Raw genomic sequence first — 24,893 nt, forward strand, 5'->3', positions numbered from 1 at the left:
GTTGTGCAGTCTTGTCCCTGGGCAGGTCAACCTCCCCGCTTCTGTTTCGTCCACCCAAGCGCAGGACGGTGGTGAGGATGACGTAAGATTTCTGCACCCGGCTTTACTTAGGGGCGCAGACCATCCTGAACCCCAGAGGACAGACGTTACACTGCCTGGCGCCCCCTGGAGTTTCGCAAAGGCAACAGGTCACGGGACGTGCGAGTCTAGGTCAAGAAGAATCGACCCTCAGACGCTGAAAATCTCCAGTGAAGGAAGGAAACCACACCCGTCACTGAGATAATGGTTCTGAGTGGCTCTTCCCTTGCAAGCAGAACGGGAGGGAAGCAGGGTGTCATCGATGGGGTGAAGGACGGCTGGGAACGATGGGTGGAAGAGGGGGACGGGGGAGCCCCAAGGTTAATCGGAACAAGCTTGAGTTGGGTTTTCAAATGGGAGAAAGTAATTTCTCAGAGGAAGGGGGAGAAAGTCGGGGGAGATGGAAACCCGTGGCGCTGCCTCTCCGTCCAAGCGTGTTGCTGCTATTTTAGGTGTCTTCTCCTTGGACGGGAGGGTTGGCTCTCAGAGCACGGAGCTGGCTTTCCTCCTGTCTGGAGTGAGGGGTCCCTTGGGTTTTCACTCGGGACTCCACATCAGGCCAGGGATGCCTCGCTCTGCTCACTGCCTAGCTCCAGGCTATGCCGCTGGTCCCCCCTGAGGACCCCCCGCCCCCGACCTGGGCCACCGCAGCCTCCAGATGTGCCTGGGCTGTCCGGCCAACAAAAGCAAGGGGCTGGCAGCCGCCTCCAGAGCCCAGTTGCTGAAGACACTTCAGGAATCGTTCAACTTTCAGAAAGTGACCTGGTTGAACTTTAGTCCCTGGAACAAAGCAAACCCCCAAAAGGGAAAACCTTCAGTTTGCCTAAACCATTATCCCCAGGTGGAAGGAACAGAGAATCAAAAATGATAGTTTCCTGGGGCGCCTGGGTGGCTCAGTCGGTTGAGCGTCCTACTTTGGCTCAGGTCATGATCTCATTGTTCAAGAGTTCGAGCCCCGCACGGGGCTCTTTGCTGACAGCTCGGAGCCTGGAGCCTGCTTCGGATTCTGCGTCTCCGTCTCTCTCTGACCCTCCCCTGCTCCCTCTCTCGCTCTCTCTCAAAAATAAATATTTGAAAAAAAATGACGGTTTCCTTTTTCAGGTAAAGAAATCGAGGCACAGAGTTCCTACTAAGGTCACATAGTAAATCAGAAACAGGCATAATAATATCCTAGCATTTAATGAATGATTCCTATGTTAGCAGCCACTCACCATTCAGCAAATATTTGTGCACATGGCAAGCCACGGGCTAGGCCTTTTTATGTATCTCTAAATGCTACAACAACCTAGTAATATTAGAAAAGTGAGGTTTAGGAGAGAAAACTCGCCCAGGATCACCCACCGGATAGGTAGCAGGATTAATATCAACCCAGGTCTGTGCTTCTGAAGCCCCTCCAAAGCTCAGGCTACAATCACTTCTCTTGCTCCCAAGTGAACCTTCACCTTCGTATCAGTGTCTGGGTTTCCTCTCGATGCTCAACACAAGACCTTTCTTAATCCACTTGCGATTTTTATATGTCTCATTATTTTTAGCATTGGAATTGGGGGGTGGGGTTCATTCCTCAAGGGGTAGAGAAAGCAACATTGCTGAGCACATAGTAAGCACAGAATGGTACTTGCATGATTCCCATGCTGGAATGAAGGGACCAAGGCTCACAGAGGGGAAGTGACTTGCCCACTTACTTACTTACTAGGTCACTAGTAAGTTTGGAAAGGCCAGATTCCCTAGCCCATCTGTCTGAGCCCGGAGCCCGGGCTCCCCACGGCCCCTGGCTGCCTGATGAGGCTAGGGTTGAAAGCTGTTCAAGTGTCCCAGTGAAGGAAAGGGAGCATCCTGAAGAGAACGTGTGTGGATTAAATATTTTCGGGGGCTATTCTGCCAAGTGAAGTGTCTATAACGAGCTGAGAGCTATTGGCTGTGGTTGAACCTAGTGAGAAGTCACATCTGGACAAGTTTCACGCCGAGCTGGAAAAGATATCTCCTGGAGATGTGGACACACAGAAGAGTTGCCTTTGACATTCCTAGATACTAATTTGGATTCTCTCTCTTTTTTTATGCAGGATGATTTGGATTGTCTCTTATAGAGAGATATTTCTGCTTTCCTGTAAGATGATTACTTTATGTTAAGTAAGTGCGTCTTTGGAGGTCGAGGGGACACGCAGAGAGAGCCAGCCAGCCACGGGCAAGAGTGCAATGGATCCCCTTTGACTTGTCTGGTCCTTCCTGGGGCCTGCGCCTCTCCCCACTTTCTTTCTACAAAGTTACCTGACCCCCTCGGCACCCACCTTATGTGATTCATTCAGGAAATGTACCTGACCATGTGAGATAGGACTCCCTTCTTTGGGCATTTGGAATTGGCCCCAAAAAGGAGAAAGCCTTACTCTTCTCTTCACGTAACTGTGGCCTGAACATCTTCTGTCTCTTGTATGGACCCTACTGACCTTAGAGACCTCGGGTTCTGTGAGACACTCCTGTATCTTTTTTTTTTTTTAATTTTTTTTTTAACGTTTATTTATTTTTGAGACAGAGAGAGACACAGCAGGAACGGGGGAGGGGCAGAGAGAGAGGGAGACACAGAATCGGAAGCAGGCTCCAGGCCCCGAGCCGTCAGCCCAGAGCCCGACGCGGGGCTCGAACTCGCGGACTGCGAGATTGTGACCCGAGCTGAAGTCGGACACTCAACCGACTGAGCCACCCAGGCGCCCCCACTCCTGTATCTTTATAATAAGTCTCCTTCTTTGCTTTGTTGCTGACCACTAAGGATTCTTACTAATATCCCCAGCCTTCTGTCAACCCTCCCCTGCCGTGCACATGCTCTCTTTCTATTCCAGAGACAGTTTTTCTGTCTCCCTCTCTCCCCATAGCCTTTGACTTCAATTCCAAACTCCCGGCATAGTGTAAAGGCCTCGTGTGATCTGGCCCCTGTTCTCACCTGTTTCCCCTTCTCTTCCTTCCCTGTAACCCCCGTGCCTGCGTTTCCCAACCTGGAACGTTCCTCTTCCATCTCTGTGGAACAAGCTTCTATTCATTCCTAATGATAAGCAACAAACGTGAGTCCTTTAGACCTCATGTCAAAGTCCAAGACCTCTGGGATTGTCCCATAATGAGTCTTTTTTTTTTTCCGAAGATTTAAAAAAAATTTTTATTTATTTTGAGAGAGAGAGAAAGAGCACGTGCAAACAGTGGGGGAGGAGGGAGGGCAGAGAGAGAGGATCCCAAGCAGGCTCCGCATTGTCGGCGCACAGCCTGATGTGGGGCTTGAACTCAGGAACCGAGAGATCAAGACCTGAGCTGAAATTAAGTGTGGGAGGCTTCACCGACTGAGCCGCCCAGGCCTCCCCCCGTAATGAGTCTTTTTAACTTCCCAGTGTCTTCCCTCTGTTACGTCCCTAGCAAAACCTGTTACCAATTATTTATTTCCTGGTATAGGTTTAAGGCAATGAGTTACTTCTACCAGGAGTATTTGCCTGTAAAGGCTCCCCACTGAGGCAGAATTATTAAAGCCACATTAGGCATGTGTGAGAAGGCAGGGGAGCCACACAGCCTGACGCACATTATCGGCATCAGAACTGCTCTGTTTGTGATCACGGAAGATGGGGCACCGGGAGAAGAGGGAGGGAGAGGCTGGGGTGGGGGTGAGAGAGGGCAGGGATATGATGGTGGGCAGGACGGAGCAGGCTGTCTGCAGTGTTCCTGACCTGGCCTGGTTGGGGGCTGTGCCTGCCTGATTCTTGGGGGACAGGGGTCCATTCACATGGACTGTGGTGTGACTGGTCTCTCCCGGAGCTGTGCCACAGAGCAGAGCTGGGAAATCCCATGGGAGGGCAGAGGGCCTCTGTCCACCTGGCCCTCCCTAGGTCACCACAAGGCAAGGGCGCTCCTCTCTGAGTCAGAGCACTGACCCATCCAGCACAGGACTCAGGCTCAGGCAGGGCCACCCTGGGAGGCCAGGTGGTCTGCAAACAGAAAACTGTGTTTGCCCTCTTGCCTCTCCCTCTGCGCTCTGCTCTCCGCCGCCCGGATCAACCCATCTGGTCTGCCCAGCTGACCACGGCACCCTCCTCCCGGGCCCAAACCCTTTCACGGCTCCTCCCTGCCTACCAGACATGCTCCCATCCCTCTCACGGGGAAGAAAACCGTTTTTGCTTTGCTAAAATACCTCGAGGGGAGTGAAAGCTCTTTTGTGTGCTTCCCCAGAGTTACGCATCTATAAGCTTTAGCATAGGAGCTCCTGAAAGCAGGGGTCTGGCCGTCTTCATCTGCGTGTTCAGCAGGCCACAGAGCACCTGGCTCCTAACGTATGTTCAAAAAGTGAGCTAAACTGAATTAAAGAAGAGAGAAAACGTGGAAGATCAAAGACGAACTAAGAAGCCGAGAAAGCAGCAACGCGAGGTGAACGGGGGTCGGGGGGGGGGGGTGGTGGAGAACTCTTTTTCAGCCAAGCATTCCATCACCCCTTTCCAGCTTTTTATAGCAGTTCCCTGGCAGGGCTCCCACGCTGCAGCAAGCCAGGAGAGGGGGGCGGCAGAATGATGTTGCTCGTGGGATTTTGTCCCGTTCTTTGATTCTGCTGCTGTGGGGCAGGTGCATATGCTAAATTACCCACTTAGGTGGCAGGTCATTTATAGCCGCCCCAGCCCCACCTGGCAAACGGAGCCTTGGTTTTCTACAGGCAGACATTTCAGAGCGAGGCCAAGAGGCTCCCAGATGAACTGGAAAACAGATACTCTTGCCAGCAGTGGACTTGGCTGGGGAGGCCTGGTGGATGCAGCCGCTGACCAGGGATTCCTGGGACCCGGCAACCTGCCGGATGAGGGTCCTGGGTCCCAGGTGGCTGAAGTGGCACGTTCGGGCCTTTCTAAGACCCTCTGAACATTTCCATCTCTGAGCCTGCTTTCTCATTTATAAAAGGGGATGACACTACCTACCCCAGGAGTATTTTGAATACCAAATAATGTCTGCACATGGGAAGCACTCTGGGCAGAGTAGCTACAATACATCTCATTGCCTTTTTTTTTTTAAGTTTATGTATTTATTTAAAAATTTTTTGATGTTTATTTATTTTTGAGAGAGAGACAGACAGAGTGCAAGCAGGGGAGGGGCCGAGAGAGCGAGGCACAGAATCTGAAGCAGGCTCCGGGTTCGGAGTTGTCAGCACAGAGCCCGAGGCGGGGCTCGAACTCACGAACTGTGAGATCATGATCTGAGCCAAAGTCGGACACTTAAGCGACTGAGTCACCCCGGTGCCCCTAAAGGTTTTTTTAAGTTTATTTATTTATTTTTGAGAGGGACAGAGACAGCACAACTGGGGGAGGGACGGAGAGAGAGAATCCCAAGCAGGCTCCTCACTGCTAGCACAGAGCCCGATGGGGGGCTTAAACCTACGAAGGAGCCATGAGATCATGACCAGAGCCGAAACCAAGAGTCGGACGCTTAACCAACTGAGCCACCCAGGCGCCCCTAAAGCTTATTTATTTATTTTTGAGGGGGGAGGGGGGGGCATAGAGAGAGGGAGAGAATCCCAAGCAGGTTCCGTGCTTACCAGCACAGAGCCCGATGTGGGGCTCCATCCCACAAACCGCAAGGTCATGACCTGAGCCGAAATCAGGAGCTGACACTTAACCAACTGCACCACGCAGGTGTCCCCACCTCATTATCTTAATGCCTCAATGTTTCCACCTGTCAAACAGGGAGCGTAATACCTATTTGACGCTCATCTGCTAAGGATCGAGTGAAGTCGAATCTGTAGGTGTTTAGCAAAGGATCCTAAGGAATTTCCAGTACATCGGCTTGGATGTTCAAAAGCCAAAGCAAGCTCACTTCAGGATCTTCAAATCAGGCTATCAGACCGGCAGGTGGAAGGAACACCATGGGCAGTGTCTTGATTTCTGAAAGGCAGGTGCTAAAAGTCTCTCGAGAAACGCTTGTAGATGTGAGGAAGCCCTGGGGGCTAGGCACCAGCACCTCCGACTACCCAAGCAATCACACACCAAAGGACGTAATAGCAATAAGGAAATACTTTTTCTATGGGTATAGGGCTCTAGAATCTAGCTGTATTCGAATGACTATGACTTAATAAATTAATGATTTGAATTAAGACAGAAATCGTGCTTATTTAATCCGGAAAACTTAGACAAGATTTCAACAGGGTGAAAAGATGGGCCAAAAGCATCATGATAATCAGTGGGAAAAAATGTAAACGTCTGTACTTGGATTAAAATTAAAAAAAAAGAACACAGCTGGAAAGTACAGGATGGAGGAAACCAGTATAAACTTCATGTTAAAAACAAAAAGAAAAGGGAAAAAAAAACTATATTAAAAAAATAAATTAATGTGAATCATTGGTGCAATGTAATGCCAAAAAGGCAAAGTCAATCTTGGGTTACAGTAATAAACTAACAGTGCTTGGAAAAAGAGAAAAAATGGTTTCAATATGCTGTAACATCTACTCAAACCTCTCTAGAGAAAAAAAAAACTGGAATAATAGGGGGTCCAAAAGACCATGTGGTCTGAGAAACAGGTGAATAAAATGGATATATAAGGTGACTTAGTTATCTGGTTAGTTAGCTTGAGAAAGAAGGAGATCCAGAAGGTACTTAGCTTCTATATTTAAGTGAAAGAAAAACTCTCTCGTGGGAAAGGTCTTAGATGTGTTCTGTGTATGACCATGGGACTGAACTTCATTTTAATTAAAAATTAAAAATACTTTTTGTTTTTTAGAGCTGGTGGGGTGGGGAAGAGAAGGAGAGAGGGAGAGGAGGAGAAGGGGAGAGGGGCAGAGGGAGAGAGAGAATCTCAAGCAGGTTCCTCACTCAGCACACAGCCTGACCTGGGATTTAACCCCTTGACCTTGGGATCATGACCTGGGCAGAAATCAAGAGTCAGATGTTCAACCGGCCAAGCCACCCAGACAGCTTGAGCTTTATTTGATTTTTGAGTAGGCTCCATACCCAGCATGGGGCCCCACATGGGGCCCAATGCGTGGCTTGAACTCATGACCCCAAGATCAAGACCTGAGCTGAGATCAAGAGGTGGACACTTAACCGACTGAGCCACCCGGGTGCCCCAGGACTGAACTGAAAAAGAAACTTTCAAAGGAGATCTATTTCAGTTCAATAGGAGAAAGGCCTCATGGTCGTGAGATGGCTGCCACAGCTCCAGCCATCATGACTACAATCTAACACAAGAAACGGGGGCACCAGAAAGCTCCTCTCTCTAATTTGTTTCTTTTATCAGGAGGCCACATATCTTTTCTAGTCTCTGTAGGTTTATTTTATTCTATTGACCAGAAGTGAATCACGTGGCTGCCCCTAGCTGCAAGAAAGATTGGGGAATTGAGTATCTGGCCAAAGACAATGGCAGAGGGGTAGCGAGGACTGGCCTCCACCACGTGTGATTAAGTACAAAGGCCAATACCCTAAGAATAATAGTTGGGAAAACAGAAAGAGCGTGGGTCCTTGATGACATCATTGAGCTGCTGAACTAAATTTAAAATGGCCAACTTCCAGTCTTCTTAGAATGACAGAAAAATAAATGCATATGTGATTAAGCCACCGTTGATTTTCTGTGACTTGCGGTCAAATGCACGCTAATAGATACAAAGGCAGTCTTTGTGAAAGTAACTGGGATGTGTCCACCCGGACTGTTTGTAGACCCCATTCATCCAACCAGTTTTGCGAAGTGTCTACTTTGTTCCGGGCACTTGGCTAACCTCTGGGGCTGTAATGGTGAACAAACCCGGACAGAAGCCCTGCCCTCATGGAGGTTACATTCCAGTGGAGAAGACAGGCGTGACTGAAGCAATCCACGAAGGAGTAGAAAAATGTAATTCCCACAATGCTGCGGGGCAAAGGTACAGGTGCTACGAGAATACAGTGTAGGAATGGCCCTGGTGGTGGAGTCAGGAAGGTCTCCCTGAGAAGCGAGCAGTCTGAGATCTGAATATCCGCTTCAGGCTTGTGTCTCTGCCCACAATGCCCTCTCTTTCTTGCCTATGTCTTGTTGGCTTATCTTCTCCCTTGAAGCCTTTCCATACACCCAGACACCTCCAGCGTCACTCTTCCACGAAGCCCTGACCTTTCAATGACACGTGGCCCATACCTCCTTGAACGCCCTTGGCCAATGCTCTCACCCTGCCTTACAACTCGAGCCCTTATTCTGCTTACCCCGTCACTTCCACCCCACCCCTTCTGGAAAACACGGACATTCTTATCTTCCCATTAAAGATCTAGCAACCTAGTTTGTTGTCTTGCGCTTAGCCAACATTCAACGCTTATTCGAACTGAATTTGAAAACTATATTTTATGGATGTTTACTACCGTCTAGTTTCAGAAAACATTTGCTAGCTCACACAGAGTACTTTGCATGTGTATGTGTGTGTTTGTGCGAGAGAGAGGTTTCCACAGGCCCAGACACCCAGAACCTTGGACTTTTGTCCACAAACTGAGATTACAAAAAACAAAAACAAAAACAAAAAAAACCCCTATTTAAACATTAATAAAGACAATCATTATATGTCTGTCAACTATCATCACTTACATGAGCTGAAACTCCTTAGTTTATGACTTTGACTATTGCAACTTATTCCTCAGCGTGAGAGGCAAGGTGTTTGTAATTCCCCAGACGCGTACTGACACCTTTCACATCTTTGAAGGGGTCTGGTTCTGTTCAATATTTTCAGGATGACAGTTGTCCCGGAAGGCACTGTGCCTTTCCTTGAATTCACACAGTATTAATCTTTACAGTAGGTTCCAAAAGGGACACTAAATTTTTTAAATGTTTATTTTTGAGGGGGGGGGATGAGCGGGGGATGGGGGGGGGCAGAGAGAGGAGGACAGAGGATCCAAAGTGTTGGTGGAGGGGGGAACAGAGGATCCAAAACCGGCTCTGCGCTGCCAGCAGCAAGCCCTGAGGGGCGCCATGCGGGGCTCGAACTCACGGTGAGATCATGGCCTGAGCCGAAGTCCCCCGCTCAACCGACTGGGCCACCCAAGCACCCCCCAAAGGGACACTAATTAAGGGACACTGTAACATAATCGCACGCTGTTGAAAGTGGACGCCCTCTTGGGGATCACGTAGCGACAGACTCTGACACCTGTCCCAAAGCAGGAAGCTAGCTAAGAGCTGTTCCCTTGGACAATCATCGGCTTCTCGGGCAGCCGCTTCCCCCACGGGGACCCGCAGAGCGTCCGCGATTGACAGTCGCGGTCTTCGTATTCGATAGTCGCACAAACCAGGACCCACTCCGGCAGGGAGTTCAACGGCCATCCTCTGGGTGGAGGTATTGCCAGGGTGTGACGCGGAGCCGGGCAGGCAGGCTACCAGTGGCGCTAAGTTCAAAGCTGCCGGAGCTCGCGCTGCGAGCCGAGTCCGGGAAGAGAGACGCCGAGAGCAAGGCTCCTTCTCCCCGGGGGGCGATAAAAGGAGCGCGCGGAGGACAGGGGCTCGGGCTCGCAGCGAGCGCCCGCTGCCTGCCTACCTCCCGCTCGGGGTGGGGGTGGGGGGGCGCGGCCGCGGGCCGGAACCGCACGGGGGACCCCAGATTTCACCGGGGCGGGGGTGCGGGGAGCGTGATGGGGGGGCGCGCGCGCGCGCGCGGCGGCCACGGGGGCGCGGAGCGGGGCCGGGAGGGGCGGGCCGCGCGCACAATGGAGGCCCCGCCCCCGCCCTCTCCCCCTCCCTCCCTCCGCGCCGCCCCGCCCCCCGGCGCCCCGCGCGCCCGGCGCCCCGCCTGCCACCTGAGCCCCCGGGCGGACGCCGCGCTCGCTCCCGGCGCCGCCGCCCCCCGCCCCCTCTCCCCCGCCCCCCTCGCCCCGCGCCGCCCCGCGCCGCCCCGCGCCCCCGCCCCGCGCCCAGTTCTCGGCCGGGGCCGCACAGTCGCGGCCGCTCGCGCCGGGGAGGACATGCGCCGGGGCTCGGGGGCGCACCCTCCCGCCGCGCTCAGCCGCGCCCAGCGTCAGCAGGCGCTCTGAGCGGCCACTCCCGGGCCGCGGCCGCGCCGCCCTCCGCCTCAGTGCCAGCCCGCAGCCCGAGCCCGCCGCTCTCCCACGGGCGCAGCCCCTCTGCCCGCGTCCCTCATGGCCAAGCCCCTGCTGCTGGTCGTCTGCGGCGCTCTGGTGGTGGCCCGGGCCCAGTGGGGGGCCACCGTGACCCCCGCCGGCACGAGCGAGCCGCCGGACGCGCCGACGGTGGCGCCCACGGAGGACGAGACCCTGCAGAACGAGGCGGACAACCAGGAGAACGTTTTGTCGCAGGTAGGCGGCGGGCCCTGGCCACCCCCGGGCCGGGGCGCTGGGTGGAGGGGGGACCGGAGGTGGCCGTCGTCGCTGGCGTGCGGCCGGCCGCTGCGCCCCGTTCCCGGAGGGAGGGGCGTGCGCGGTGCCCTCCTCGCTGCGTTTCTCCGGGGACGGGACGGGTACTTCAAGGTTACCGAATCGGGAGAAAGGAGAGAAGGAAGGGAAGACTCCGCGCAGCTCCCTGGAAAGAGGGAGGTAAACGGACAATAATAATCCAGACCTAGTTTCTAGCTCAAGGGTTGCGAAAGTGTGGTCGTGTCTTGCCTGTGTGGCTGTTCGTGGGAATTGGAATGTGACAACAGGCGGGCACGATGGACTGGGGCGGGCGGACGGCTGCCCCAGGGGGAGACACTTGACGGGCCGGAGTGAGACACCCACCAGGGAGAAGCGGGGTCGAGACCCAGCAGCAGCTGCAGGTGTGACGCGTGGCAGGTGGCCCCGCGCAGAGGGGCGGCGTGTGTTGGTGAAGGCAGGGTGGAAATGCAGACCCACTCACCTCTGGCGCGTGGTCAGTGGGGGGTGAGTGACAGCTGATAGGGACCGGCTTGGTCAAGTGCCCCTTTACAAAGCACTTGGCTCGCTTTATCTGACTTGATGGTCACACACACCCTGGTTCCCCGCCTGTAGCTCCAGGTGGGTAGAGCCAGGTCTTCTGACAATCTGCAGCCCAGGTGACTGGAAGGGACAGTTCTCTGGAGTGTTCTGTTCAGCATGATGACGTGTGGTGGGAGTTGCCGTCATCCTCAAGATGAGGGATGGCTGCATCTGGAGAAGCCTTTGCTCTGGGTCCTGTCTCCTTCCCGGGGGAAGAACAATCAGTTCCCCTTCCTCGGGAAGTTAGGCTGCTATCTACCCCTAGAGCCACCCATAACCTCTCATCGTCCCCTAAACCGAAAGGACATGAAAGCCCTTCATGTTGGGGCTCTGGAGGACCATCCACAAGTGTTCTTGAAACCGGAGTCTGAAAGGAAGGAATCCACCCGGGGCCTCGGCGCGGGCTCCGGCAGGAATCTAGGCAGAGTCTCAGAGAGCAGACAGCCACGATTTACTGTCAGCCCCTGAGGACCGGCCGCTTCAGTCACCCTGCACTGCTACCCCTTAGCCCGCTGCGCCATTCTGTATTTGACAACAGCTCTAAAGCAAATATTAGTGTTAGAAGAAACCCAGCCTTTGCAAGAAAAACATTACAAGCTTTCTCCCCCCGCCCCCAGACAGCATCCCAAGAACATTTCCACTCCAGCTAGGTCTGTGCCTGCCTGCCGAGGTCATTAGGCAAGTGAAGGGAACCCTTCCCGGTGCCTAGAAAGGCTTTGGGGGCCCCCGTGGCTTTGGGGATGCGGGGTCTGTGCAGAGGAGGAAGGAGGCTTCCCCCCCCCCCCCCCCACCGAGCAAGTGCCCAGAATGGTGGCTCCAGAAAGCCTGCTGCTGCTGCTGCTGCTGTGTGATTTCCAGCCTGGGGAGGCTGGCAGGGGCCAGGGCTCAGAAGGAAATGTTTAGCATCGTAGAAGCAGCAACCACTGCCAGTTTGCTCTCCTGGCTTTGGCCTAGGGTTTGGGTTCAGAAGCTGATCAAGGAGCCAAATGAATCCCTAGGCTGCGTAAACCTTACTCAGCCTCTCTTTTTCCAAACTGAAGCCGTCTTTCGAGGGCCAGATCAAATACCACTTCCTCCAGGAAGTCTCCTCTGATGCTTGGCCGGAGCTTCTCTCGCCAGGTTGAGCGCCCCCTCCCCCCAACTGCCCTGCATCATCACGTCAGGGCACTTACCACCCTTTACCTGGCATGGCTGTGATCTGTGTGCCTCCTGCACGGAGAGCTCCCTCGCGGGTGGGCTCTCTGGCCCATCTGTTTACCTGGCACAGCCCCGAATGGGCATTCGGTATGTGGTCACTGAGTGAACAAGGATCAAAGCAAGCAGCCTTCAGATTGGAATATCAGCTTTCCAATCCTCCCTTTAGCCCCTTCTCCTTTTTCTTTTTTAATCTAAATCTGGATGTCCGCTAAGGCAAGGGCCGTTGGAAGAATGATGGGGCTCATTTGTTTTTTTCCTTGAAATGATGAAAGGCTAAGGCCCCCTGAGAAGCACACAGCTTTCCAAGACAAATGAAGAGAGCTGAACTCCTCGTGCCTTCAAGGAAATTTCAGAGTCAGCAAATTGTGTTCTGATGACCTCTTCTCGCCACAGTTCAGAGTTGTCTGAGGTCTTGGGCTAGTGCAGGACATTCAACAGGGTGAGTGGAGAGCCTTCCTAGGTGCTGGGCTGATAGGCGCCTGTATTTGCACACCCAGCCCTTTCTTGCTTTATCTCTGTGTCTAGTTGCTGGGAGACTATGACAAGGTCAAGGCTGTGTCTGAGGGCTCAGACTGTCAGTGCAAGTGCGTGGTGAGACCCCTGGGCCGAGACGCCTGTCAGAGGGTCAACGAGGGGACCTCCAGGAAGGAAGACTTCTACACCGTGGAAACCATCACCTCGGGCTCGTCCTGCAAATGTGCCTGTGTCGCACCCCCGTCGGCCCTCAATCCCTGTGAGGGAGACTTTCGGCTCCAGAAGCTTCGGGAGGCAGACAGCCGGGACTTGAAGGTAGGACCTGGTGTGGGGGCGAGGCCAGGGGTGGGAGGACGCCTTCAGGACCCAGGCCTCTGGCAGAAGCTGTTGCAGGGATTGTAAGGCCTTTGAGTAAATGGGACGTGTCTTAGCCTGTAAAGGTCAGGCCCTGGCATCTGGAGTACTGTGTGTGTCCAAGGCTGGTCATGTGACAAAGCGGTCGTTCGCGATCCGGACGTCTAAAGGGGATGCCGACAGCAAAGTGTGCCTGCCTCTCCCTATGGAGCCAGGGAGGCTGGGCCTGGGAGCCACTGCCAGGCCCGGGGGCCAGAAGAACTCAGTGTTCTTCTCCCGGAGAGCTGTTGCCACGATTTACTGTCAGCCCAGCACGCACCCTAAAGAGGCGAGAGACGCGGAGGGGCGAGCCTGTCAGTCCTCAGCCCGCGGGCCGGGGTGACCCAGGGTAGGAGGGGCCTGGGGCCGGCTGTGGGTCTTCATCAGACTGTGATCCTGGTCCGGGGGGGGGGGGGGGGTGGGGAGGGGGGGGAAGCTCAGGCTTGCCTGAGGCTGCTGCAGGGGTGGGCTGAGGGCTTTGTCCGATCTCTGCCCTCCCCGCTTCATTGCAGTGGGGGGCGGCAGGGGGGAGCGGTGGCCTGGGCCTGGTTTTGCAGTCACACAGACTTGGGTCCAGATTGTTGCTCTGCTATTCTTTGCCGTGTAATCCTACTCAAGGTGCCTAATTGCCTTGCCCGACCTTGGTCTCCTTGAGTAGCAAGTGGGGATAACAACGTCTGCTTTGGGGGGTTGCTTTGGGAACCGATGGATGACCCTACGGAGTACTTGGCACGGTGCCTGATACGCAGTCAGGGTCAGTAGACACGCGTCCTGTTCGTGAATGACCAACGTGAAGAGCTGCCTCTGTGCCCGTGCCTGGTACGCGCTCGGTAGCTGGCGGTCATGGATGCCCTTCTCGCAGAGCGGGGGTTAGCAGGACAGTGCTTTAACATCCTGCCCCGGGATCCAGTGTGCCTCAGAGCCGCAGCCCCACCATCAAGCCGCTCTCTGAACCACCCAGTTACAGGATTGGACTCCTGGGGGCTTCTGGAACAGCAGCAGGCAAAATTTTCTATTGGGAGCCACTCAGAAAATCATCCCAGTGCGTGCCAACAAGATGCCTTTTTGCGGCTCTCACCCCCAGTTCAGCTACTTTCCTCTGGTGGGGAGGAAGGAGGGCTTCTGAACACAAGTGTCTCATGACATGGAATTCTTCATCTACCAGCAAGGCCGGGAGTCGGGTGGGGAACAGAAATCGCAGAAGGGTGTCCAGCAGATTCTTCCAGGGACTGGTCCTCGGCAGGGAGGCCCAGTTCAAGCATCTCTCGCCTGCCCCTTTGCCTGCGCTCTGGGTGACCTGGATGTCACCAGATATTCGGCCACCGTCCTCCCAGAGTACTGGCGGGAAGGACAGCATTAAAAGCACTGAGAAGGCTCGCGCCCTACGATGGCATGCTATCGCAGAGATGGGTCATGGGGCCTCTTTTACCCCGTGGTTAGTTTAGTTTTAGTGCTGAGGGAAAACTGTTGGTATCTCCCAGGGTAGACAACGAGGTTGGGTGTTTCAGGAGCACATCCTCAAGGCATCGAAGTTTATGAGCCACTTTGTTGAGTATTTATAGATCACCTCTTGTGGGCCAGGTGCTGTGCTAGAGATCTTGGGGAAACAAAGATGGGGCACCACTTTCAAGGAGCTCAGCGTCTAAGAGGAAAGACAAGCAGGCATACACCTAAGAGAAGAAAAGGGGTCTGAGCGATTGGGTGAAGATGTGTAGACTTGTTTCACTTGTTCTTCTAGGATTCTTTTTTTTTTTTTAATTTTTTTAAATTTTATTTTTGAGACAGAGTGAAACAGAGCATGAGCAGGGGAGGGGCAGAGAGAGAGGGAGACACAGAATCCGAAGCAGGCTCCGAGCTCCTGGCTGTCAGCACAGAGCCCGACGTGGGGCTCGAACTCACAGACTGTGAGATCATGACCTGATCTGAAGTGAGACGCTTAACCGACTGAGCCACCCAGGCACCCCTGGATTCTTCCATTTTCTTATCTGAGTATTCCAGGGGGCACAATACTTCCCACCTACAAAACGCCAGTTTCCAAGAGCCCCCCTCTCCGTTCCTGGCCAGTGGCCTCTCTGTTGAGCCTCCAGCTTGGGGATCTGACAGGAGAAGTCTCGTCTTGGGTGTCACACCCCAGCCCTCGACTAACCTGCTACTCACGTTCCATAGCTTTCCACCATCATAGACATGCTGGAAGGAGCCTTCTATGGTCTGGATCTCCTGAAGCTGCATTCTGTCACTACCAAACTGGTTGGACGGATGGATAAACTGGAGGAGGTAAGGAAGATTCTGGGTTTCCGTATCTTTCTCTCCATCAGGCCCGAAAGCATATCCAACTTCCCACAATATTTTTTCAGAAAGCATGTATCCTGACTAGACTTCACCTATCCTGTGCTTTGGGAAGAAAACATATACATAAAACACCCATTCAAACTCATGCCAAATCGTGGGTGACAAAGAATTGATGAATATAAATGTAAATACTTTCTTTTTTCACACACAAGAACCATATAATCAATGTATTTCTTTTTTTTTTTTTAAGTTTATTTATTTTGAGAGAGAGAGTGTGTGTGTGCGTATGTGTGCTCAAGAGGGGGAGGGGCAGAGAGAGAGGGACAGAGAGAGAAAGAATCCCCAGCAGGCCCCATGCTGTGAGTGCAGAGTCCCACACAGGGCTCGAACTCATGAACCGTGAGATCATGACCTGAGCGCACATCAAGAGCCAGATGCTTAACCCATGGAGCCATCCAGGTGTCTCCATCGTATTTCTGTTTTCACCTTGACTTCCAGGGAACTCAGAGCTAAATGAAACATAAAAGTACAGAAAGCCTCTCACTTCCGGTTTTAAGAGGGCGGCATCTCCTGGGTGTATGGCTGTTCGTTTCTGCTTCTGGTTTTGCTTTGTCATTTTAGCCGTTCTGCTTTCTGTCTCTGTACGTGCGCGTGCATTTGTGTGGTAACGCGTCTCCGGTTCACGTTAGAGGAAAAAGACGTGAAAACGGTTACTGACGCATAATATTCCCCACTGGAAAACATTCAGGCTCTTCACCCCCTGGGAGAACGGACTGATAGTGTCATTTCCACAGACAGGCATCACATGGTTGTGACCGGGCTCCAGGGAGATGTGTGGCTGGCACCATGGTTTCCAGGGGGTGGTGTGGGGGTCGGGGTGCGAGAGAGAAATGCTCACACACCACAGTAACCTGGACACCATTCCATTGCTGTAATGCTCTGACACATAGATAAGTCATTTAATCACCAGAAAAGGGACATTGCCCACTCACCCTTCTTGGTCGGGAGCTTACATAGGTGTCATTGCCTGGCATCCACGTCTTGAACTGATACCTGAAACGGTGACTCAAAAAATTAGGTCTGTTCGATCTTTAGAATGTTACCGTAAATGGTAAGTTTAATAACGGAATGATTAATAGACCAATATTCCTCATGAAAAAGTGGGCTTTGGGGGTGGGCTCTCATGGAGGAGCTGGGGTTCCATGATGGCTGAAGAGCAGCCGCAGGATGTAAGAAAGGTAAGACTCTCCAGTTTGGCAGAAAGAGCGCTCGCTGGGCCGGGAGTCAGGACGGAGCGGACGCCTCTCTGTTGGCGGCTCCCCAGCGGCTGTGTCTCACCTTCCCCATCTGTAAAGTGGGAGAGGTGCCCTACGTACCTTGCATGGTTGCTCAGGGGATAAAAAAGTGAGCTAATCATCTTGGAAACACTTTGAAATGGTTAAACAAAACAAGGCGCTCGGGGTATGGCCAGGGAGTGAGTGGGGGCAGCATCTCTCTGCTGCTCTGTCCGAGTCGCTGGGATGCGGGTGATGAAACGTTGCCCTTGCGAAGGTTGGTTCCAGCCCCTTCCTTACACCCCAGTGTTCCCGGAAAGCGAACGCCGCTTCCTTGTCTGCCCGTCTTTAGGCTTGACTCCCCCTGTGCTGTGATGAGCGCTTTCTGACCATGGCCACCAGCCCTGGGAGGCTTGGGGGGTCCCCAGCCTTTCAGTTACTGGGTCTGCCGAGAAGCGTCGGGGCCCTGGAGCCTGAGCTTCACAGTTCGAGGCGGCCAACGGGACCACATCGGCCCACTCTTGCTGAGGGCACTTCCCAAGAGAAGCTGGCCTCATCTTCACTCTCGCCGTCCCCAGCATTGGCGGCTGGCGTGCAGAGACTGGGAATGGTCAACGCCACCCTTCTATCGAAGGGCTTCATGCGGGCTTGGGATTCTTTCTCCTGATTCTTTCAAATGGGCTCAAAAGAAGTTAAACCAGGACCCAAGTCGTCCTTGGAAATTGGAAAGTGCTTTAATCCTTGGCATCCAGCACCATCCAAACGGGCAATGCCCTTTCTGAAAGAGGGTTGCTTTTTTTTTTTTTTTTTTTTTTTTTTTAATAGAACAGGGCGGGCAGCCGCTTCCGCTTTCACCTGGTTTTCATTCTGTCTGCAGAACAGCCTGGAGCCTGGGAAAGACAGCTCCGGGGGTGGAGCACAGTGCTTGTGAGGCCGAGTCAGGCGCTGGGCCTCCGAGCGCTTGGTTCAAGGGCTGTGGTCTCTTTGCAGCCTGTTAGCAGCTGAGCCCTTACTGCCGGCACAGGAGAGGAGTGGGTTTAGTGGGTGAATTTGGTGCAGTCGCACAACAACTGGGTTTTTGCCAAAATTGATCCTAGTTCTTTCAGCAAGAGTGATCTCTTTTCCTTTTTCTTTTCCTTTTCTTCTCTTTTCTTTTCTTTTCTTTCTTTCTTTCTTTTTTTTTTGAGAGTGATCTCTTTTTTAAAACCATGGTATGTTTAGTAGCAAAAACTGGCCCTTCGTATTAATAATAATAATCCCCTATATTTATATAGCAATTATGGTTTTCAAACCACCCCGTATACATTCCGTACATTTGTCCCTGTGAGCTGGGCAGGATGTGAGGCCTGTGGAAAGTGCTAGGGAAACGTAGGCAGGAGCTCAGGCCTTCTGGCTCCTGGGCTGGGGCTCTTTCTAATCAGCCCCGTAAGTTGCTTTGAATCATTGCTATCTGCCCTGGAAGCATCAGTTTTTCCTAACTGGGGCTGAAAACAATAGCTCTTCCAAGGGAACTTCTAGGCAGAACTGTGGCTGTGTCCCAGAATTCCTGTTAAATAGGATTAGCAGGAGTGAGAGGTTCCACACAGCAGGCAGTCCAAGGCTGCAGGGTGCTGTGGCGTGGCAGTTGTCACAGATGGGTCCGGGCCCCGGGCCCACGGAGCAGAGCACCGTCTCCCGGCTGGCGCTGGCTGACTGTCTGTCTGCATTCGGTGGAGAGGCACGGTGTTGGGTAAATGGGGAAAACACTCCTTCTGCAGCCGGGCTCTGCGGGAGGAATGGAAGTACAATCCTGCTCCTGGTCTTTGGATATTCTGGAAGCCCAAGGGGAGTGCTTCGGAGGTCAGACCGGACAAAGGGGGCAGATTGAAGGGGCGTCTTGCCCAGAGTAGGATCAGGGCCTGGCAGTGGGAGTGGGCACACGTGTGCATCCCCGCCCCTGGGATGTAGGAGGACGAAGGAATGGAAACTCCATTTGCAGATGAAAGAGGAAGGAGAGAGAAGTCGAATCTAAACCGTTCGAGTCTCACCTTTTGGTAAAATCAACTCCGAGAGCTCTGCTTCGTGGAGCGATTTTGGTGAAGCTGTTGTTCTGAATTGTGAAAATAGCATACGCATAGAAAAGTACATACATGGTGAGGGTACAGCTTAAATTATTACAGAGCTGGGCATCTGGGGGCTCAGTCAGTTAAGCGTCCGACTCTTGATTTCAGCTCAGGTCATGATCTCATGGTTTGTGAGTTAGAGCCCTGCACTGTCTGTGCGGAACCTGCTTGGGATCCTCTCTCTCTCTCTCTCTCTCTTTCTCTCTCTGCTCCTCCCTGCTTGCATTTTCTCTCTGTCTCTCTCTGTCAAAATAAATAAACTTAATAAATAAACTTAAAAAAATATTATAAAGCAAATGCCCATGTAACTACCACCCAGCTCAGGAAAGCTCAGCGCCCCCCACATGGCCTCTCCTCACACCCCCTCCCTGAAGTGAACCTCTGTCCTGACTTTTATGTTAATCATCTTCCTTGCTTGTTTTTTTTTTTAAACATTTTCATTACCTAAGGATGCATCCCTAAATACACTAGTTTTGTCTGTTTTTGAACTCTAAATAAAGAGTCCTACAGAAGTGTGTGTGTCAGTGTGTGCACACACGTGTGTGTTAGGCTTCTTTCACTCATTTGTGTGTTTTTTTAAGATTTTATTTTGTTGTTTTTTTTAAACATTTATTTAAAAAAATTTTTTTTTTCAACATTTATTTATTTTTGGGACAGAGACAGAGCATGAACGGGGGAGGGGCAGAGAGAGAGGGAGACACAGAATCGGAAACAGGCTCCAGGCTCCGAGCCATCAGCCCAGAGCCTGACATGGGGCTCGAACTCACGGACTGAGAGATCGTGACCTGGCTGAAGTTGGAGGCTTAACCGACTGCGCCACCCAGGCGCCCCTAAACATTTATTTTTAAAATATATTTGTTTATTTTCAAGAGAGAGGGAGAATGTGAGCGGGGGAGGGGCAAAGAGAGAGGGGGAGAGAGGATCTGAAGCGGGTTCTGTCTACGCCGACAGCAGAGAGCCCTGGACGTGGGGCTCGAACTCACAAACCATGAGATCATGACCTGAGCCGAAGTTGGATGCCCAACCGACTAAGCCAGTCAGGCGCCCCTCAATTTTGTTTTCAATAGTTTTTAAGTAAATTCCATGCCACTCGAACTCATGACCCAGATAGCAAGAGTTACATGCTCTACCCACTGAGCGAGCCAGGCACCCCTTGCTTTTAATAGCTACCTACGCAGTTTTGTGTCCTGTGGTTCATTTACCTTTATCGCCGTGTAGTAGTCTATTGTGTGAATGTTCCACCGTTGGTCGCTCTGTCGTACTGATGCTGGATACGGGGTGTGTTTTCAGTTTCATAATTCACAGTAGCCCAGGAGTCTCCCTGTACATGCACGTCCCTGTCTGTGTCCCTGGCCCACACGCGCGTGCATTTCTCTGTGGTGTGTAAGTAGGAAGGGAGCTACCGGGACGTTAGTTACGCTCATCTTCATCGGTAGGGCGGGGGGTTGCCAAGCTGTGTTCCCAAGTGGTAGTTCAAGTTGACGTTCCCTCCAGCGGGGACTGAAAGTGCCGCACACGTCCTCGCCAGCACCTGCTGTGGTCAGACTTTCTAGCTTTCGTCAGTTTGGAGGGTGTAGCAGAGCAGGGCCATTTCACCGTATTCCGGAAACCTAACCCCCCACACATCTTTTCTGTTCGCCTGGTGGAGGCCCGAAACCCCACGGGCGTTCCTCGAGAACTGGTCCGGGGAGAAGTAACATCCAAAGTGGTCAGCGGTCCAGGACCTTGGATGTGGCAGAGTAAGGCTGACCCTCTCCTGGCAGTGGCTGGGAAGGGGAAGGAGATCCAGGAGTATGAGTTACATTAGAGTCAGGGGTGGGTGGGCACAGAGAATAGGTGCCAGCAGAGGTGGGAATCGGAAGTCTAGAAGGACAATCTGTGGCTTCCAAAGGCAAACCCTGTTCATTGCGTCTAGGCCCGGCAGTGACAGTGATTCCGCTGAGGAGACTTTTACGCTGAGCTCTGAGTGCACCCGGAGACCCGAAACCTTGTAGGCTGCCCAGGCCCGGGGATAGATTCTGAAGGCAGCGGGACAGAGTCATGGGGTCCTATGCCCAGTGCCAAATACTGCTTCCAGGAGCAGATTGATTATCAAAGTGGAGAAGAGGACAGAGGGACAGGTCATTAAAATAATCTCTTCTAGCATCAGGGTTTTAGTATGATTAAGTCATTCCTACACAACTTGCAGGGCTTTGTGAAGAAGTGCCCCACCCCCGCGTGGCAGAAGGACACCTGTCAGTGCTCCCAGGTACTTGGATATGCGTGTGACTGTGGATACGTATGTCCACGTGTACGTGTGGGTGCACGGCCCCTGCTCTTAACACAGCTGCATGCCTGCAAGCTGCCCGGAGTGTGCTTTCTGTTGCGGAAGCCCTGCACTTTCTGGAGAGGGTGACCCGACTCTTCTCCTCACACGCGTCTGCCGGCGTTTGTAAAGCTTGTCCGTGAGCACAGATGGTCACCGTGGAACCCTGTGTGTTCTCCGAAGCCTTTTCCCCTGATAGCTTTGTGTCCGAGTAAGATTTAAAATCTGTGATGCAAAAAATAAATAATAAAAATGGGGCGCCTGGGTGGCTCAGTCGGTTGAGCATCTGGCTTTGGCTGAGGTCATGATCTCACAGTTTGTGGGTTCGAGCCCCTCATCGGGCTCTGTGCTGACAGCTCAGAGCCTGGAACCTGCTTCAGATTCTGTGCCTCCCTCTCTCTCTGCTCCTCCCCTGCTCATGCTCTGTCTCTCAAAAGTAAACATTAAAAAAAATTTAAAACTCTGTGATGTAGTTACCAGACTCAGAACTGGCCTGCTCCCCCAGAATGTGCCAGCACAGGCTTTGCTGAGGCTTCTTCTTCAAACCAAAGGATTCGGTGGCCTTTGTGTTTCTGGTCTGAAAGGCAAGATCACAGGAGCATTCCTGACTTGAGGGGATGTATCTTTTCATCAACTAATAGGAAAATGTAATTTTCGTCTGTGCAGGCCTGGCCGTGAGTTAGGGGAACTGTCTCTTTCCAGGCCTCCCCTCTGTGCCTGCCTTCCATGCCCTTCTAGACACCCCCAGGATTCACCGTTTTTCCTGAGCAAATCTGCTTTCGCAGTTGGTCACGTCCTGCCTCTCCTGCTCTTGGGGAGAAGTGTCCCCCACTCTGTCCGACCACTGTGTTGTCATCTCTGAAAGGGGAAAGGGTTGGAGATAATATCTCTGAGATAGATTTCGGCTTTAATGTTACTTAATTCAATTACATCTGAATATGGGTTCGAGTGAATATATTCCATCTCCTGGGCTTGTATGTACTTCAGATCCAGTTTGTCTCTGTGGAAAGAAAGGTTTTCTTTCGGCTAACCAGACTAAAGGTGTGAGAGCCCGCCCTCCGTCTGCTGGCCTGGGAGCAGCTCGTAGGTACCAAGACGTGAAGGAGCCCGTGGCTGTTTTAAAGGGGTGAGGTTGCCCCTAAAGCAAATTCACCAGCAGAGGCCTGGGACTTCTTGTTCTTTGCTTGGTTGACTGTCCTTCCGGGCTCTGGACTTTTGAGGGCAACCTGGGCCTGAGCCATCTCTGTTTCCGGGTCTTGGCCCCACAGCTGATGCGGGCTAGACACGCAGCAGCTGTCTGGGGCTGGGCAGGGGGAGTGATTGAAGGCGACAGCAGGTGGCCCCTGCACCCAGGCGGCCTGCCCAGCTCCGTCATCCGTGCTCCAGGATCGCTCCGGGTCCTGTCAGCTGGAGCACCGGCTGCTTCTAGCTGCTCTCCCCCCACCCAGCTCTTTCTCCAGGGGCTGGAGACAGCTGTCGGCTGGGGCGGCTGTCCCAGGCCACCTGGTCCTCGCTGTGTCCTGGACGGCTCAGAGGGGGAAGGGCAGGCGAGTGACCAGGAGCTGTGAGTGGGCCCCCACCCAGTATCCAGTCACCCCCACACCTTCACCCCCTCAAGGAAGGCCAGTGTCTGGGCCCTCAGGCTTGCCATCTGTATCGGGCCCTGTGTACTTCCAGCCAGCGAGCGATGGGGTCAGGTGGCCTCTTGGGATGTGGGGACACGTGCCTGCTGCATGACCTGGGGCCCAGGCTTGGCCCAGCCGCAGTCCAGCTCTGTCTCCTCCTGCAGGCGTCTGGTGCATCTCTTTAAGACACAGCAGCCTCGGGGCCGTCCCCTTCCCTCCTGCCCAGCCCACCGAACCTTAGCTCGCTTGCCCTTTCCCACCTGCCTGTCTGCTGCTGGGGTCGCAGGGGTCCCACTCCAGCTTCGCTGGGCGCACCAAGTCCTACTCCATGCCTGGCACCGTGCAGGCAGCCCCTGGTTCATTCTCCACGCCAGGCCTGCTTGGGGGGAGGGGGCAGCGTCATTATTCCCAGAGCGGTCCCATCACCTGCCTTCCTGTGGCGATGGCGGTGTGGGCTGGTCCCCGGAGCCAGCACCTCCCCTCACAGCAGCGCCATCCAGGGCTCCGGGCAGGGGGAGTGAGACCACAGCGAGCGGCCAGAGCCCTGCGCCGTGGTGTCTCTTCCCCAGGTCCCAGCAGTTCCCAGCAGGTCCCAGCACCGCCGGCTCACGCTCTTGCTCAGTCTCCCCCTCGGCCCTGGCCCCTGCCCCCATCCCACCCACCTGCACCAGACCCTCCATGGCTCTGGCTGACCACGTGCCAGCTGTGCCCCCGACTTCGCCTACACCCAGCCCCTCGCCTGGTTCCTTCCTCTGGTATCTGCGCATCCGGCTGTAGTCAGCACGGGACGCTGGTCCCCTTCGCGCCCTGAGCTCACACCCTCCCGTGCCCATTGCCCGACCGCGTGTCCCTCCAGCACGAGCCGCCTGCTCTGTGAGCGCCTCTCAGGTCCTTGGCTCTGCTCGGGTCTTTAAGTGCTGCACCTGGCTGCACCCAGCCTCTGGTGCCAGCCTTCTGTCCACTGGCTGCTCCGCCCTCCTCCCCACCCTCCTCCTCATAGCACCGGGATCCTTGGCGGCCACCGTGCGGTGTGCCGGCCCCTGCCAGGTAGACCCCCTGCCTGCCTCCTCAGACACATTGCCAGCGCTGCCCGTGAGCCAAGCAGCACTCGCCACGGACGTCACGGTTGCAGCTGTCCCGGGGGAAGAGCCCAAGGCATGAGGTCATGGGGTTCACTCTTCTGCCAGGGCTGAGTCTAGAGGGCCCTGTGTGAGCAGCCTCCCCCGTACTTCCTGAGAAGTGCCCCACGGGGAAGCCAGACTCTCAGGGGGCCGTGGGGAGCCCTGCAGGGCCAGCACCCCCGGGGAGGGGGGAGGTGGCCGGGTCAGCGGGTGGCTGAGGAGGTAGAGCCGCTGTGCCATCCTGGGGGACACCGCCTGGCTCAGCCTGGCTGGCCGGTGGGGTGATGTCACCGCCAGCCGGGTGTTGATTCAGGAGAGTAAACTCTGTTGTTCCCGTGGGCGCTCAAGGCCGTGCCATGTCAACCCTCCCGTGCTGAAACCCAAAATAATGCTTCCTCACTGAAATCTGAAAGGGTACTGGGGACTCATACATCAGTGAGAAGGAAGCCCCTCCAGGGACCTAGAACCCCCGGGGTCTAGAGAGCAGGTGAATCTGGGGGGCCGCCCCTTTGCCTCCCAGTGAGCGCACAGGCCGATGCGGACTCTTGCAGGGTGTTCAGGAATCAGGCGGAATCTTGTTTTGGCCGTAAGGCTATGCGGGCCCTGCCATGTGGGCTATGTGGGCCCTATGCGGGATCCACCCAGAGTGGAGTCCGAGGGCCTCAGCCCCCACCTTAGAGACAGAGTCATTGACCTCGATGAGGAGTCAGAAGCTACCTCTGTCACCTCGCCCTGCCTTCCACTTGTCACTAGTTGGTGCTTTCTTGTTTATTGCTTTCTTCCCCTCAGTGGAGGGTGGTCTTTATCAGAGCAGGATCCTGGGCTTTGTGGCTTCTGCTGGACCCCTTGGTGCCCAGCACTGAGCACATTAATGCATTAATGAAGAAGTAACACTCTGAACCACTGAGCCTGCTGGGCTGTGTTGCCTCAGGATGTGGAGAACTCATGGGGGAGATGCCTGGACGCTGCTCTTAGCGGGTGCTCGTGGATGTATAGAAAGGCGTGAATCCCGGGGCGCCTGGCTGGCTCCGCGGTAGAACATGAGACTCTTAATCTCGGGGTTGTGAGTTCAAGCCCCACATTGGGTGTAGAGATTACTTAAAGATAAAATGTTTAGGGGTGCTTGGGTGTCTCAGTCGGTTAAGT

General features: G+C 53.9%; 1 protein-coding gene across 3 annotated transcripts in view; it reads left to right on the forward strand.

The window, feature by feature from the left end:
* Positions 1–9,943: 9,943 nt before the first annotated feature.
* Positions 9,944–24,893, forward strand: part of OLFML2B (olfactomedin like 2B) — a 36,236-nt gene continuing 21,286 nt past the window's right edge. The window contains exons 1-3 of one of the 3 annotated variants that reach the window (XM_045048648.1): positions 9,945–10,331; positions 12,690–12,953; positions 15,198–15,305. In XM_045048648.1, coding sequence (XP_044904583.1) covers positions 10,155–10,331; positions 12,690–12,953; positions 15,198–15,305 — 549 coding nt within the window. In that variant the 5' untranslated portion in view covers positions 9,945–10,154. Of the gene's footprint in view, positions 10,332–12,689; positions 12,954–15,197; positions 15,306–24,893 lie in introns of all 3 variants that reach the window. The other 2 variants (XM_011291123.4, XM_045048649.1) reach the window with 2 other exon arrangements.

Source organism: Felis catus, chromosome F1, assembly GCF_018350175.1.
Source record: "Felis catus isolate Fca126 chromosome F1, F.catus_Fca126_mat1.0, whole genome shotgun sequence".
Taxonomy (NCBI): Eukaryota; Metazoa; Chordata; class Mammalia; order Carnivora; family Felidae; genus Felis; species Felis catus.